This window comes from Sparus aurata, chromosome 11, assembly GCF_900880675.1.
Source record: "Sparus aurata chromosome 11, fSpaAur1.1, whole genome shotgun sequence".
Lineage (NCBI taxonomy): Eukaryota > Metazoa > Chordata > Actinopteri > Spariformes > Sparidae > Sparus > Sparus aurata.
Window position 1 is genome coordinate 11,640,243 of NC_044197.1, and position 16,535 is coordinate 11,656,777.

The window sequence follows — 16,535 nt, forward strand, 5'->3', positions numbered from 1 at the left end:
CAGAAAAAGCTGAAGGTTTTGATTTTGGGTAGATGTCGATGGGTAAAGTAAATCTTCAAGTGCTCAGCCTCAGTAGGAGGTCTATGTGCAGAAACTTAAAGGATACGTTCACTTTTTTTCAAGTCTGTCTTCAAACAATAGTCAGATGTTTAGATGAATATCGAAACAGGTTGCTGTGAGCGGTCCTCCTGTTCATAACGGTCAAGCTTTGTGAATCGATTCTAAAGATCGTTCTTAGCTGCCGACATGGCTTCACTAGCTACAACGTAATCCTCTGGGGCAACTGCAACACTCAAAGTTATGTCCACTGAAACTGTCACATTCTAATTTTCTGACAACATTATGGAAACGATTCCTACAGAGACTCTTTTTGTTGAGTAATAAGATCTGGTTTTTTTTTACCAAGGAACACTAGTATCGGTCTGAAATCTCACGAGGTGAGCTGTTGCAGTTGTTGTCTGGCCCTGGTCAAAATCCATTAAATAGTCAGCCTTAACTTAATTTCTTGCTGACAGTTGCTTTACGTAAACTCCAAATTCCTCTCCCCAATACTGACTCACATTTTTAATGTTTAAAAATATCAGAATTCCCCCTTTAAGTGATCCCTTTCTTCGCTTCACTTCCCATTTAAGTGACTCAGGACAAAACCAAGTATATATTGAAGGTATATTCTGAAGTTACTGTCTACTGTTGAGCTCCAGTGGAGGGACGGTCACACAAAAATGTCAAAATAGACAATAACTTTGAAATATACCCAGAAGTGGAATGTACATACATTTATTTTCATAGTGTGGTATAAGTACTTTTACTTAAGTAGAGGATCTGAATACTTTCTCCACCACTTCACCCAGCTGACTCGAATATCTCAGACTGTTGAAGAGTCTTTTAATGGCCATTATGAAGAGGTGGAAAGATCACAGCAACTTGCTTCATCATTCACATGAACATTTAACTGTTGTTATTAAGACAGCCTGAAAAAGTGTGAACCTTTCCTTTATCTGGGCAGTGCAGAGGCTCAGTTTGGTTAGAGCTTTCTTTGAAAGATTTGCACTGAGCTCTACTGATGCTCCTCTCCCACCTCTCCCCTCCTCCCTACCTCCCTCCTTGCTCCTCTGACCAGACGCTATGATAGTTTAGACTCCGCCACCAACGGGCGCAGCGATATCGACTCAGGCTCAGGGTCGAGCCGGCGCACCAGTCGTCAGTATTCTCTAGACAGTAGGCATTCACTGTCCGATAGGTGGGTCTCTGTACCTCCTCTCCAGCTCCTCCTCCTCTTCCTTCTCCTGCTCCGGCCTGTGACTCCGTCTCGCTGTGACGTCAGTGGTGGACTTGTCCCGTCCTCCTCGCTCGCTGTGCTTGCATGCATGCGCTCTTACCCTATCTCTGTATATGTATATTCTATACTTTTCTATAGAAAACTACTGGTCCCGCATCTATATTTACTGTGTTTTCCTGGTGAAGAATCACAAATGATGTATCATACTCATCTTGGCCATTGTTAAACTCTTGTGAGTTCTGCGCAGTTTTGTGTTTATGTGTGTGGGTGAGTGATGGACAAGCTGCGTGTATGCGCATGTGTGTTGTTTCCTGAAAGTCAGAGACAGAGAGGTTAATTGTTGGTGGGAGTTTTATGGAAGAGCCTGTGTGAATCTGTTGTCGCGACAGCCTGTTATTACAGCCTCATCCTTTATATGAGACTTTAAGCAGAGCCCTGTCTTATTCTGTGTGTCCCATACTTGCTAATTATACACATTTCCACTTGTAAGACAGCAGGGGCCCTTCAGCCTAATAACTGGGCCCTAGCAGAGAGGCCAAGACGGATTACTTTCATTTTCATCTCAGTTTCACCCTGTTGAGGGCAGACAAGTATTTAGACTCACACATTATGCAAGCATTTGTCACTGTCTGTGTCCGTCTTTGTGTTGGATGAGAGATGGTGAGATAGATGATGAATAGAGCAGAACAGGGGTGTCGTGATTGAGTGTTTATGTGTCCGCTCACCCACACTTGTGTATTCCCTCTGGCTCACAGCCCGATGCCATGATACAGTTCTCTCCTTTACTGCCCCTGCACCACGCATTATTGAACCAACGTAATCAATAGAGACGGAACAAAGAGTGTGAGCGTGCGTCCGTGTCCGTGTGTCTGAGAGAGAGAAATTGTTTTGCATGTGTCTCAAATCTCTCTCTGATTCATGGTCCGTCTCAGTGTCTAATAGCCTCATTCATCACAGTGAATAAATATTATTCACTTATTCATCTACAAAAAGAGACTGTTTAGTTCTGCCAGGCTAATAAATTACCCTCAACATCGCCAGGTTCACTCTCCTTCATTTGAATAGGTCTATTTATATCGTTTTGTATGGTGTGTGTTTCTGTGTTAATTCCCATTGCAGTTACATAGATGCATCACTAGCTTAGACCCCACTACTCCGAGTTTTCTCAATGGTTGGTTCAAAGTCACCCCTCTTCTCCTATTTGTTAGCTGTGTCCCTCCTTGGCCCCAACACACGCTCCTTAAGTGTCACCGTGACAACCAAAGTCTTTGTTGTGTAACTGTGGGACTCCCCTAGTTTTCCTTTAAACCTGTGTGGGCGTGGACATGTAACAGATGTCTGTGTCTCCCCCTCCCTTCAGTCCTACAGACAGTCGTTACGCCTCATCAGGCGAGTTGAGTCGAGGCAGCTCTCAGCTCAGCGAGGAGTTCGTTCCCGAGGACGGCGAGAGCTTGCGAGGTTCTGAGTTCTACGATGAGAACGACTCCTACCACTCCTGCCACTCCTCCGTCAGCTATGGTAAAGAGGATTCCCCGGGCTGGGACGGCGAGGACCCCCAAGGCGTCTACAGCGACGAGGGCGGCTACCTCAAAGATGGAGGGGAGGAGGGGGCGTTGTACGCCGAAGAGGAGGGCGAAATGTACAGGGAGGAAGGGGTCTACAACTATGAAGATGAGGAGGAGATGCCTTATGAAGAAGATGAAGATATGTATCAGCTTGATGGCACACTCAGCGAGGACCAGGAGCCGCCCTACACCCCCACACCCACAAGCACTGCCCCCACCGTGATGCCTCCCGCCGATGGCCTGTCGTCCACCAGGCCACCACTGGAGAAGCAGCCGTCGTTGCATCAGCAGCGACCAGCCCAAGATCAGCTGCAGCCCCCCAGCACAGCTCCTGGTCAACCTCCAGTCACACAGGGCGACAAGCTGCCCCCTTTCAGTGCAGAATCCGCCAAACCTTCATTTGCACCCACCCAGCCAGTTCTGTCTACTACCAGTATGTCCACCGCCGCGCCTGCATCGCAGCTCCCAGCTAAAGATATCGAGCCCATTGAGCCTGAGCCCAAGTCTGAGCTGCTGCTGCTGGAGGAACCTCCATCCCCCGAGCAGCCTCCCGCAGCAGAGAGTGTCCCCCCAGCTCCAGAAGAGAAACCAGAGGAGCCACCTGTTCCAAGGTGAACACTGTTCAAACAATGTCACCTTCGTAGAGGAAAAACACTACATTTAGTTACATTTCAAAGGCATTCAACTGGTGCCTCATTCACGTAAAAATAAGCGCATACTGTATATTTAATTCAACAGACCCAACTTTCAGACCACACTTTCATTTGCCTGTAATGTAGCAGACAGACTTGAGATAGGGTAGAGAGGGTAGGTAGAGATCTGTAAACAGGTTGTATAGTCCAGTGTGTTGTGGCATTTAACAGTGAGCAACTTAATACCCCTCATCTCACCCTCCAGTACAGCAATTCAACATGGCAGACTCTGTGGAAGAGGACTTGCTTCCTCTCTAGATATTAAAAGCTAATTTTAAGGTTACATGAACACAACAGAAATTCTGACTTTTCGTCCTTAGTACAGGAGAAGCCCTCAAATATTCCAGATTTCCATCAAAGTATCTTAATGCCTGATGACATCATCAGGGTTATTTCCTCTAGCTTGTGTTAAATGAAGTGTGCAACATCAGGTGAGGAAGAAGAAGAAGACGACAACATACATATTCATTCCTTTCTTGGGAGATCTTAAGGGCACCTTAGCTGGAGTCCCCCTTTAATAAGTTTGGTACTATTAGTCAGTGATAGTTATCGCTAACATTACTGTACATTCACTAAATTAGCTAACACACATTGACACAACAAGTATATGAATAACTCTTTCTTTTACCCTTGTTATAGCTTCCCAAAGAGGGAAATCATGGAACCTGGTCCCGCCAGAGCAAAAGCTAACTGGCTTCGACTCTTCAGCAGAGTACGACTACAACTGCAAGAGGTACAGCCTGTGTGTGGTTGTGTGTTTGTTTCTTAGTGTGTTTTTGTGCACACAGGTGTGGATTCGTGTGAGGTGAATGCCCGGTAATATGTCGTCTCTGTTGTTGCCCTGCTGAAATCTACTACTGGAGGTCGCAGACTTGTTGCGTCATTCCCTGCACGCTCGACTGTTACTGTGTTGTTGGTTTTTTTTCCACCTTCTGTTGACTGCTCCACCATGTTTCCCAGTTATTAGTTGGTTATCGCTGTGAATTATATTGTCTTGTGTTTATTTGATAGTTTCTGTTTATCCCTTGTACTGTTTTTTGCCATTTCATTATTTTCTTTTCAGTTTGTTGCCATCCTCGTAGCGATTTGCATGTAGTCCGTTCTGCTACCCATGGCTGGAGCAGACGCTCAGGTGGGTGTGGCCAGTAGTGTGTTGATCACTCAACACTCATCAATCACTCATTTATATTGCATGTAAGCCTGCTAAGTTTCTTTTTCAATGCCCAACGTTAATACCAACAGTCACTATTTCTGTGCGCCAGTGTGACGTGAGTATCCATGCTGTGTGTCATTCTTTGAGCAGGCAGGCAGACAAAGAACATTGTCTTTCAATAACTGAGCAGATAGAATTAGAAGAATGATTACACGGATGGCCATCTGGCTGTAATCTACTTTTACTATGATTCTCAAACACAGAGAAGCCACTGCTGATGTCAGTAATCACCACACTCACTCACAAAGACTTAACTCAGCTACACCACTCTCCTAATCTCCCCCCTTTTTCCTTTCTGTCTCCCACTTGCACCACTGTTGTATTATTCATTTGTGAATTCTCTGAACGCTTGCAGTCATTGTGGCTACATGAAATAGGGCTTTTTGCTAAGGGAACACCATACCGTATCTTTCCCTTCTGTTGTTCTCAATAAAAAGAACAATATAAAAGCACCATGTACAGTACTATAATATGCTACGCTCCCCATTCATCCAGTCACAGCTCTTATGGCACCCTGCTTGCCTCTCTTTTTCTCATCTCATCTCTCTCCTTCCCCTTAGGCCCGAGGAGAAAGTGTTGGCATCGCCTCTCTGCTTTTATCAGCAGGGTAAGTAACCATGACGCTGTTACTACTACAGTCATTGAAAAATTTATAACCTACCAACCAAAAGGCAAGCCCACAGCCTGAACGTCCGAATGCATTTGTCGTCTAATTGATTCGTCATGTCTAACGACTATAGCTGAAATAATAGCGGGTGTTGTACTCTGCTCTGTGTGTGTGTTGTCTCCAGGATGGGTGGCGCTCTGTATAGCATCGACAGCATGCCAGACCTCAGGAAGAGGAAAGCTATGCCTCTGGTCAGAGACCTGGTGAGTTTCTGTACTAATCTCTTTATATTCCCCTGACTAAGTGTCTCAAATCTCCCCAGTCCATCTATCGCTCATCTTAGCAGGCTGCGCTCTCTCCCATTAAACCTTCTCCTGTTTTCCTTCAGATTCTCTCTTGTCTCATTCTCTTTACCTTGGATATCTCCCTCATTTTTCGCCCACTGCACTACATCCGCAATACTGTACATTTCCCTGCTATTACAGCCTGATGAGGCGAGCTCCAGGGCAAAGTGACATCGATGTGTGCTAGATGCTGTCATATAAAAGAGCTTTGAGTACCCCACGCTGCCATCATCCCCACTCCTCATTAAGGATAAGATTGGAGAAAGCTGTCACTCATTCATACAACCCACTTCCTTTGAGTATCTTGTGCTGGACAGCATTATCTCTTTTCCATCATTGTTAAAATGTTGTACTATCAAGTACAGATATACATTAAACTCACATTAGTATAATGCTTCAGCTTTTCAGGAAGGTAAATGAAAGAAAACTTTAGAGGAGTGGTCTGACATTTTTTGGATACACCTTTGTTTGCTTTCTTACCAAACGTTAACATTCTGTTTAGTGTTTGCTGGCAGGTGGGTTGTATTACCTTCATTACCTGGGTTGTTTCCCCCTGTTCCCAGTCTTTGTGCTAAGCTAAGCTAACCACCTGCAGGCTACAGCTTTATATTCAACAGAGAGATGAGTAGTTTGAATGAAACACCAGCTCATGACACAAACGCAAAAAAGCATACTGTGTTCGTCAAAGTGTTAAACTACTACTTTGATTGCCCTGTAGTGGAGGCTTGCAAAGTCAAAGACAATGTAGCTCTTTATATTAACCGCCATGCAAAACTCCGTGTTCCGTTTTCCTCATCACACCAGATCCCTGCTTAACCACACGCAGGTAATTAACTGTCTTCACTAATAAAGACTCACGAAGCACAGACAGGCAGTCACAGGCAGGTGCCCCATGTTTCACTTCCTCTCTCTGTCACTGTGCACACACACACACACACACATGCACACAAAATGTGTCAGAGTGTCTCGGGTAATTGATCGGACGGGGTGGGGTAATGGCTGAATGAACATTGATCACAGGCTGTTTCATTCAGATGTCAGATACGAAAGTCTGGTTGACACGCTCTCTATTGAAGTCATCAACATCCGGCTGTTGATTCACCTTGTTTGATTTCCCCCTTGTGCTCTTATTGTGGAAATCCGTTCTTGTTAAATCACTAAAACGACAGTATATGCACAATGAATGCATCTTTTCCATAAACAGTGGATGGAGGTCTAGGTCTGAAAAGTGAAGACCGAATGATGTTCATTCTGTAACTTAAGGTTCCATTTAGAGTAAAAAAAAAAACGATAAAGCGGGGTGGGCGGGGCTATATTTTGTTTGACAAGTGGCTACCACAGTACGTCCTTAGACTTTCAGTCAGATCCAATCAGTACTGTCCCTAGCTCCACTCTCTCTTTAGAATATGGTCACTTCTGCCTCCAAAAAAAAGCCAAGATGGAGGCGGTTGTAATGCTGAACTAGAGGCTCCAAATGGTGATGTCGCGGTGGCTCTGTCGACTATTAATTGCCCAGTCTATGATCTTTTCTCAACATTTCTTTTGCTTTTTAATTCTCTAAGGAAATCTCCTCCTCTTGCTTTCCTCTTTCTAATATTATATCTCTCCCTTGTTCCTCCCACTTTCTCTGCACGGCCACAGGCTATGGTGAGTAACACCAACACCATTTGCTATCAAAACACCTGTGAAGGCATAGTAGTCTTCTCGTCTAGCCAGCAAATTGATCACTCTTATGAGAGGAAGCACTTTGAATTCTGCAGTTGGCACCTCTAGTTTGCTGTAACTATTCAGGGGAATATTGCCAGACAGACGTAATAATACACCTTGCCTCAGAGGCTGCCCTGAGATTTGTTTTGAATAAAACCTGATATTGAGGTAGAAGCTGAAAGACACTAACCCCTCCTCTCTCCTGCCACTCAGTCCTTGGTTCAGAACTCCAGGAAGGCAGGCATCACGTCAGCCCTGACATCCAGCACCCTCCATAACGAAGAACTGGTCAGTCCTCATTTATAACGTTAATTCAACTTCTGTTAAAATATTTCTGATTGTAGCACATTGCTGACCCTCTCCTTCCCTCATTTGTGCCCTTGCAGAAGAGTCATGTCTACAAAAAGACCCTCCAGGCCCTCATATATCCCATCTCCTGCACCACCCCACACAACTTTGAGGTGTGGACCGCCACCACGCCCACTTACTGCTACGAGTGCGAGGGACTGCTGTGGGGCATCGCTCGCCAGGGCATGCGCTGTACTGAATGTGGGGTCAAATGCCACGAGAAGTGCCAAGATCTACTCAATGCTGATTGTCTACAAAGTAAGTACAATATCGGAAAAAGAACTGGTTCTGTTTTTGCCCTGATGAGAAACTGATCTGAAAAAAATCATGAAACACTGTGATGTTCGTTCAATAGCAAAGCTTAGCATTTTTTGTGTGGATTAGAGAAATTACATATATTGTGTTAATTATTATGGAGCTTTAATTTTTTTGTATTGCTTTAACTGCGTGATAATATATTATATATTTGCAGCTTGGCCTAAAATCATAATTTCATCACCAACAAAATACTGAGATATCTAAGAGCCAAATTTTAATCTAAAATATAGTATAAAATATTTACAGCATTTCCTGAATACTTTTTGTGACAGCGCTGTTTTTTCTTATTAATAATTGTAAAGTATCCAGTTTATCTATTATCTCTTATCACTATTTGTCACTGCCAAGCACAGTCCATCTCTTCCTCCTCCTCCTCCTCCTCCTCCTCCTCCTTCTCTCACTCCTGCTCTCCTATTTTCTTTGTTTTCTTGGGAGGATATTAAAAGCCATTTGTCTCTTGTTGTCATCCACCGCTCTTTTTACTCAGCAATTTTATAGCTCTGCAAATATGTCCGCCTCTCATTCATGAAATATGGCCAAGGTTTTCATCACCTACACTTCTACTCTCCTCTGTATTTTAAATTGAAAGCTCATTTGCTTTGTTTTAGTTATCATTTAATAACGAAATACTGTTCATACAGCAAACTGTTGCCCATTCCCTGCTGAATACTCTAGACAGTCTGCAGCGCTTGCCTTTAAATTACACATTGTACATAATTTTTTAAATAATTTTTTAAATATTTTTTTATATTTTTTTTTTCCGATTTTATGGTCAATTTGCAATTTATTGTTTATGATTCTTGACTTGCATAACTTTATTTATTTTCATTTCTTATTTTTCTGTACACCAAAAACACTACGTCACTTGCTTTTACACATCTAATCCTTGGGTTTCTCGTCTCAATTTTCATGCCAACCAGGAGCAGCTGAGAAGAGCTCCAAACACGGCGCAGAGGACCGAACCCAGAACATCATCATGGTTCTTAAGGACCGCATGAAGATCCGCGAGAGGAACAAACCCGAGATCTTCGAACTCATCCAGGAAGTGTTCGCCATCGTCAAGGCCACCCACGTCACCTACATGAAGCAGATCAAGCAGAGTGTGCTCGACGGCACCTCTAAGTGGTCGGCCAAGATCAGCATCACAGGTGAGGGTCGAGTCAAACCGGTGCAGCACTTTGATGCTCTAACGACGTCAAAGTCAGAGGAGACGGCACGTGTCAGGTGTGTGTGTGTCTATGAAAAGAGACAAGCTGGCGTTTGTATGGAGAGAGCACAGGTGGCGTTTGTGGGGTAGTAGAGCAGAAGGTCAGGTGATTCAAGAGGCATCTGTCTGCTTGCAAACACATGCACACGCACACACGCACACTGACCAGCTTGCCATTTTTTTTCTTCTTCCTAGTGTTGTGTGCCCAGGGTCTACAAGCCAAGGACAAAACTGGTTCCAGTGATCCTTATGTCACTGTCCAGGTGGGAAAGACCAAAAAGAGGACCAAGACCATCTATGGCAACCTCAACCCCGTCTGGGAAGAGACGTTTAACTTGTGAGTCAAGGCCTAAAAAATGTAAATAAAATATGTGAAAAGAGTTAGGGCTGCACAGAATGATTATTTTCATTACCAGCCAATATAGTTTTCTGTTAATTGATGTATTGTTTGGCCACCAAAATTTCATATATAAGAAGAAAATGTGATCACAGATTCTCAGAGCTAAAGGTGACATCTCCAAATTGCTTGAAAAAAAAAATAGAATAAAAACATTAAGTCCTTAAAATGGCACCTATTTCTTCTCCCTTCTTTGATATTTACAGTAATGAGTCGTGACAGTTATTCATCTGGTCCTCTGTCTGTGTATCAACTTTATTTGCTGCCTGTGGCTGACTCTCGTTCTGTCCATTCAGCGAATGTCACAACTCCTCAGACCGCATCAAGGTGCGAGTGTGGGACGAGGACGACGACATCAAGTCTCGCGTGAAGCAGAAGTTCAAGCGGGAGTCCGACGACTTCCTCGGTCAGACTATCATTGAGGTCCGCACTCTGAGCGGAGAGATGGACGTCTGGTATAATCTGGGTCAGTCGAATTATTTAGTCCACACCACTTACCAACACTTTTGCAGTTACATGAGTGACCTAACTTCTTCTGATTTAGATGCTTTCAGCTGCGAAGTTGGGTAACATCGTTGCTGTATGGCTTTTGTTCTTTGCAGACAAGCGTACAGACAAATCAGCTGTGTCTGGAGCCATTCGCATGCACATCAATGTAGAGATTAAAGGAGAGGAGACGGTCGCCCCCTATCACGTTCAGTACACATGTTTGCATGAGGTAAACTCAGTGTGTGTGTGTGTGTGTGTGTGTGTGTGTGTGTGTGTGTGTGTGTGTGTGTGTATGTGTGTATATGTGTGTTCTGTTCCAATATATTGGTGATTCATAGGTACACTTTGTGTGATTCAATACCTTTCCTCTGCTACAATATCTTAGGAAATATTGTAGTTTTTCCTCCATTACACAGGTTTTGTTTTGTTTTTTTAAGAATATGATAAAAAAAAAACCTGTATAAAACTTCTTTATACTAGTAAACAAGTAATGACAAAACAATTCAACAAATCCAACCCACCAAAAACATTAACACTAAAACAGGCTGAAGAGAAAGAAAAAAATACATTTTAAAAACTCATCAGCAATGAGTCTTTCCAGAAATCATAACTCAAGATAATCTACAGACCTTGTTATGAGCAGTTTCATTTAGGGACTATTTTTTCCGAACTACAACCACTAACTAAGCCAGCAGACTTTACAGCTCAGGAAACCAGTTGGTCTGCATAACAACATGCGCAACATTTAAGCGTTTAAATTACATATTTATTTAAGATGGAAGTCTTTTTGATTAATGCATTGCTACTATAACTTTAGGTACATAGGACTTTTTCTAACTCCTGTGTGTATCTCTGTTCAAAGTCATCTCAATGAGCCATGCCAAACAGGTTAATTCACTTGACTGATGCTCGGCTCCATAATGGAGCCATTCCAAATTAAACCTTAGTTAATACTCTGTGAAGTTTGCTTTGCTCTCAGAAGATAAGAACCACTTCCAGACATCAGACACATTTCTAGTATGGCTCTGTGGGGGAAAACTCTCCTGATTGATTGTCGACCAATCGCAGCCTCGCATGGAGTCATTACTCGGCCCATTACTCAACTGAGCGTATTAGCTGAACCTTGACAGACAGATGACCGCTGTTATTGCTGCGCATAAGTGGCCATAAACCGCTAAGCCACCTTTGAATGTTTTATTGCAGCATAACACTCTTTGGGTGAGTAGTCCAGACAGCACCTTGTGTTGGCCTCATAATGGTTGTTCAAGTAGAACAGACATTTAAAGATAACCACACCATAGGCTGTAATAACTCTGTTTTTGTACAATGAAACATAGAGAAAGTTTGATCACAGCTGAAATGTATAATGATAGAATTAAAGAACACATTTTGCACATGCTGGTTTAAGGGAGACCATGGACACACACTCTTTTTCATCATGTAATGGCTACTCGTACTGTTCCCTACACCCAACTATATCCCCATACATGTCAGAGCTTTCTATAGCCATTTATTGCCATTTTCTCTTTTCCTTCCTTTCTTTGCCTTTCTTCTGTATGTCTTCTTCTTCTCTTTTTTTCTATACATCTCTAACTCGTTCCTATTTTTGTCCCCCGTAGAACCTCTTCCACTATGTGACAGATATCCAGAACAATGGTGTGGTGAAGATCCCTGATGCCAAAGGGGATGATGCATGGAAGGTCTACTTTGAGGAGACTCCCCAGGAGATCGTTGATGAGTTCGCCATGCGTTATGGAGTGGAGTCCATCTACCAGGCCATGACGTATGTTACTGCCTGAAAGCCAGACGTCAGAATGTCATTATTCTGGGAAATAAAAAGGCCCTCTCTTTTTACACGTCTGTCTCCCTTTTGCAGTCACTTTGCCTGCCTGTCATCTAAGTACATGTGCCCAGGGGTGCCTGCAGTGATGAGCACCCTACTGGCTAACATCAATGCCTACTACGCTCACACCACCCAGGCGACCAACAACGTCTCTGCCTCTGACCGCTTTGCTGCTTCAAACTTCGGGGTGAGTCACCACCGAAAGCATCTCGCAGAATCAATAAGTGCAGCAGGTGCCACCGTTATATTCAAAACGGAGTAAAAAAGCTGAAATGTATCCTTGCTTTTCACTGGTTTTTGCTGTTGTAATTTCATTTTCCAACAATATGCTCATTGGCTGCGACTGAGCCGTCGCATAACAAGCAGCGTGGTGTGTCTGCTATATGCTTGGTTATTCTAAAAATCTGTAACCTTGTCTCCGCAGAAAGAGCGTTTTGTCAAGCTTCTCGACCAGCTTCACAACTCCCTAAGGATTGACCTGTCCATGTACAGAGTAAGACTGCTCTTCAACTCACTGTTGTCACTCATGTAAACTTTGAAAAGTTTGTGATAGATGACAACTACTGGATAGACAAACTGCATGCTAGAACATCAGCCCACCTCCTCTGTCTCCACTGCTTTTCTCCACTTTATTTCTCCTCATCTTTCTCTTTGTCAGAATCAGTACAAACAAAAGCAGGCGGATGCGTTAGTGAGAGTGACAGCTCCCTCTGAAACATGCACAGACACATCCAGGAAACACTGCACACCCACACAGTAACAAGTGTTGGAAATTTGCAGCGGAAATTGTGTTGCCGTGCTGGATCGAGCCCACAGACACAAACACACACTGGACAAGGATGGATGTGATCTCATGTCTTGTGGCTCACTGTTATTTCTTTTTCCGTCTGACTGCAGAACAACTTTCCTGCCAGCAGCCCAGAGAGGCTGCAGGACCTCAAGTCCACAGTGGACCTCCTCACCAGTATCACCTTTTTCAGAATGAAGGTACTGTCCCTTCTGGTGTATCTGGTGTTCAACATATTTGTTTTAAATTGACCTAGTATAGACTTTGAGGGAACATTCGTGTTCTGTTTGTCTCTGTAATCAAGACAAACATGAAGACAATTTTGAAGTGCCATGATTTGATGGATTAATCACACCGTGTCTACATGACTAATTTAACTGCTTCTCTCCTGTGTGTGTGTGCTCAGGTCCAAGAGCTTCAATCTCCACCCAGAGCCAGTCAGGTGGTGAAGGACTGTGTCAAAGCCTGTCTCAACTCCACCTACGAGTACATCTTTAATAACTGTCACGAGCTGTACAGCCGCGAGTATCAGACAGACCCGGTAAGATGCAGCAATTTGTTTAATATCTGCGTAGGTGTGAGTCAATGTCTCTTTCTCTCTCTCTCAATTTCTATCAGTCTGTCTTTGCCAAATGTTCAGTTTGCTTTATTGGCCATAATTTAAGTTATACCACGGAAATTTGTTGGTTGCGGTTTGAAACAATCCATTTAAAGTCACGCCATCATCCCGACTCAATAAAGACCAGCTGAGACTGAGGGAGCAGAGGTGGTCAAGCAGAGGTGAAGGAGTTGCAAAAACAAAGCAGCAGATTAGAAAACTGGAAGGTTTTTAGTGATTGTTTAAAAAAGCACGGATAATAACGCCCACATCCACGCACAACCATCCGGATTTCGTGTTAATGCAGCCGAAGCACGTGCATCATCCTCTCTGCTGTTTGCCTCTCTGCTTTGTGTGGATGTATCTCAGCCCCGCCCTCGCTCGAACAGACACACAGACCTACAGCTCATAACAAAGACAGAGCAGAGGAGGGAGACAGAGACAGCAGTTAACCCTTTTCAGTATGACATGCTCTCTCTCTGAATCTTGTTACTGGCAGAACTGACGCTCTGGGTTGGGCGGGTTTATCCGTTGACCTGTGTCACGACCTGGTTGCGGTCACAAACCTATCTTTAGCGGATGTCTTTTAGTGGAGTTGCCGGTTTCTCACAATGCCTTGATAATGTCTAATGATAGTGTCCAGTGATTGGCGTGCTTTTCTTTTCCTTTTGCTGTAATTTGGTTACAGTTGACTCACTTATCACTCAAAACTTAGCAAGCAGTTTCCTTCATAAACTGCTAAATAGATCAAAATGATTCGATTTGCTTGATTTCTGTGTTTTCCTGGTCATTGTCTAAAATGCGCTGTGACACTATTGCTCTTTCATGTGCTGTGCATCTACTGTAAGTGTGGTGAGTTCCCATCATCCACTCAGTCAGGGAAGGCCGGGCTCTTCCATCCATCACTCCCGCAGTGGATCTCATCAGGGATTTCTAGAACTTGCTTTGAGTCCTCATTAAAGCGCCATCCCCATTCAAACTCCCCCGTGAATTTCAAATAAGCATTTTTTCCCTTTGAATAAAACAGTTCATCCTCAGGGACGTTGCTATATTTTGTTGAAATCTCTGCAAGATCATTCTTCTCTCTTCAACCCCTGCGGTGCTCGGCTTAGGTTGTTTTTTATTTTCTTTTCTTTTCCTTCCAGCACATCTTCAGCTATTTCAAAAGAAGTTGTCCAGACAGTTGACATTCTGAGTCTGTTTAAAGCAGCGAGTGTGGAATATGTATGAGTTGCTAGATTAAAAACACAGTGAAGACTTCCCCAGTCTCTCTGTCTCCAACAATAAAAACACCATTAATACAATTACACGCAATTAAATGGCTACACTTGAAGCTTGACCCATTTGTTATCTGATCCGAAATGTAAGTAGAGGTTTGTTGTGGGCCATAGAGCCTAAAAATGATATCATAACCATAAGGAAAGCTGACATCTCTTGGCTTTAAGAACTCCGTGACAGAGCATAATACAATTACCTGCATGACTCTGCTGGTTGACAGCTGTTGCCATCTTCCCGTCATATGCTGAAAAGCAAACCAAACTCCCCCAGAGACGTCTGCGTAGTTCCACTGTGACTCATGCTGTGTCACTGCTTTTTCAGGCCAAGCAGGGTGCCGTGCCTCCGGAGGAGCAGGGACCCAGCATCAAGAATCTGGATTTCTGGTCCAAACTCATCACACTTATCGTCTCCATTATCGAGGAGGACAAGAACTCCTACACTCCCTGCCTAAACCAGTATGTCTCTATTGTCTACTCCTATTACTCTGTCTCTTTTCCACATTTTCTCTTCGTACGTCTTGAAAGTTTGCTTTCAGGCTCTCATCTGCTCATTCGGTTTCATATACCTTCTTTATCTGAAGTGCCTATGCAGTAAGCCTTTCTCCTTCTCTCCCATATCAAGATTTCCCCAGGAGCTCAACGTGGGTAAAATCAGTGCTGAAGTGATGTGGAACCTGTTCGCTCAGGATATGAAGTATGCAATGGAGGGTGAGTGCAAGTCAGTGATAGCCTGACTGAACCCTGTCAAAGAGAACTAGGTTGTTTTTATTGCCATTCAACTGAACTTCCATCAATCCGGATGAAACTTGGTGGGAATGTTTAAAATAGAGGATCTATGTAGTAAACATATTTTGTAATATGTGAGAATGGTCAAGTGATTTAGGAGATTATATTTTATGAAATTGCGGGTCCATCGTCGTTCTGTTCTTGGTTTCCAAAATGGACACTCCCACTTGGTTGTTAGTAAAGGTAGTTACAGAGGTTACAGCACTTATGTGGGGAAAAAAGTTTTTTTGGGGTTTGGAAAAATAGCTCTTTGACTCTAAAACAAAGATACTTTGACAAAAATTTTGAAAAAAAAAAAACACTACTAGGAGGCTGCAGTATGATTGAACAACCTCATAAACACAAATAACAATGGACCCGCCCTTTGATGGCAATCCTTATCAGTTAGGCTATAAACTGACAGTAGCTGACAGATGCTCATTGTCAAGTTTGGTAGCTTTTGTGTCAGCCCACACAAATAATCAGCAAAATAACAGATGGATAATTTACAGCTGATTTAGTAAAAAAAGACGGGTGCAAAACAGATCCTAAATGTCCCTGTGGGTGTGAAGGAAAAACTAACTTTTTTAAACAAGCAAAGCCTGATAGGTCAGAGTCAGTTTTCTGGTTCTGTTAGTATTTTATTTCTTTTATAAAATTGGTGTTATTGGTCTTCTTTTTTATAACGATCTTGGCTGTCATGCGTTTTTCTGCTTCATTCTTCCTCTCAGAACATGAGAAAAACCGCTTGTGCAAGAGCGCCGATTACATGAACCTGCACTTCAAGGTGAAGTGGCTGTACAACGAGTACTGCAAAGACCTGCCCTTCTTCAAGAGCCGAGTGCCAGAATATCCTGCGTGAGTAGCAACCCGCCCCATCGGCTGTTATGCAACATCAGACTTATACCGAGAGCAGAGAATAGATTGTTATAAATACGTATGTATTTTTTTTTGCCTCTCCATAGGTGGTTTGAGCCATTTGTCATTCAGTGGCTGGACGAGAACGAGGAGGTGTCTCGGGACTTTCTGCACGGCGCCTTGGAGAGAGACAAAAAAGATGGGGTAAAAGTTTCCGGCTCTTCTCCCTCCTTATCTCCCC

General features: G+C 43.4%; 1 protein-coding gene across 10 annotated transcripts in view; it reads left to right on the forward strand.

Annotated features, from left to right (window-relative positions):
• Positions 1 to 16,535, forward strand: part of unc13a (unc-13 homolog A (C. elegans)) — a 50,918-nt gene that overhangs the window by 13,394 nt on the left and 20,989 nt on the right. For 6 of the 10 annotated variants that reach the window (XM_030432570.1, XM_030432573.1, XM_030432571.1 and 3 more), the window contains exons 10-30: positions 1,121 to 1,240; positions 2,640 to 3,455; positions 4,176 to 4,269; positions 5,310 to 5,356; positions 5,541 to 5,619; positions 7,342 to 7,347; positions 7,621 to 7,695; positions 7,794 to 8,013; positions 8,994 to 9,221; positions 9,476 to 9,617; positions 9,974 to 10,143; positions 10,280 to 10,395; positions 11,786 to 11,949; positions 12,043 to 12,196; positions 12,434 to 12,502; positions 12,907 to 12,996; positions 13,203 to 13,337; positions 14,994 to 15,127; positions 15,294 to 15,379; positions 16,168 to 16,294; positions 16,402 to 16,498. In XM_030432570.1, the coding sequence (XP_030288430.1) occupies positions 1,121 to 1,240; positions 2,640 to 3,455; positions 4,176 to 4,269; positions 5,310 to 5,356; positions 5,541 to 5,619; positions 7,342 to 7,347; positions 7,621 to 7,695; positions 7,794 to 8,013; positions 8,994 to 9,221; positions 9,476 to 9,617; positions 9,974 to 10,143; positions 10,280 to 10,395; positions 11,786 to 11,949; positions 12,043 to 12,196; positions 12,434 to 12,502; positions 12,907 to 12,996; positions 13,203 to 13,337; positions 14,994 to 15,127; positions 15,294 to 15,379; positions 16,168 to 16,294; positions 16,402 to 16,498 (3,169 nt within the window). The remainder of the gene's footprint in view (positions 1 to 1,120; positions 1,241 to 2,639; positions 3,456 to 4,175; positions 4,270 to 5,309; positions 5,357 to 5,540; positions 5,620 to 7,341; positions 7,348 to 7,620; positions 7,696 to 7,793; positions 8,014 to 8,993; positions 9,222 to 9,475; positions 9,618 to 9,973; positions 10,144 to 10,279; positions 10,396 to 11,785; positions 11,950 to 12,042; positions 12,197 to 12,433; positions 12,503 to 12,906; positions 12,997 to 13,202; positions 13,338 to 14,993; positions 15,128 to 15,293; positions 15,380 to 16,167; positions 16,295 to 16,401; positions 16,499 to 16,535) is intronic. The other 4 variants (XM_030432577.1, XM_030432578.1, XM_030432579.1 and 1 more) reach the window with 1 other exon arrangement.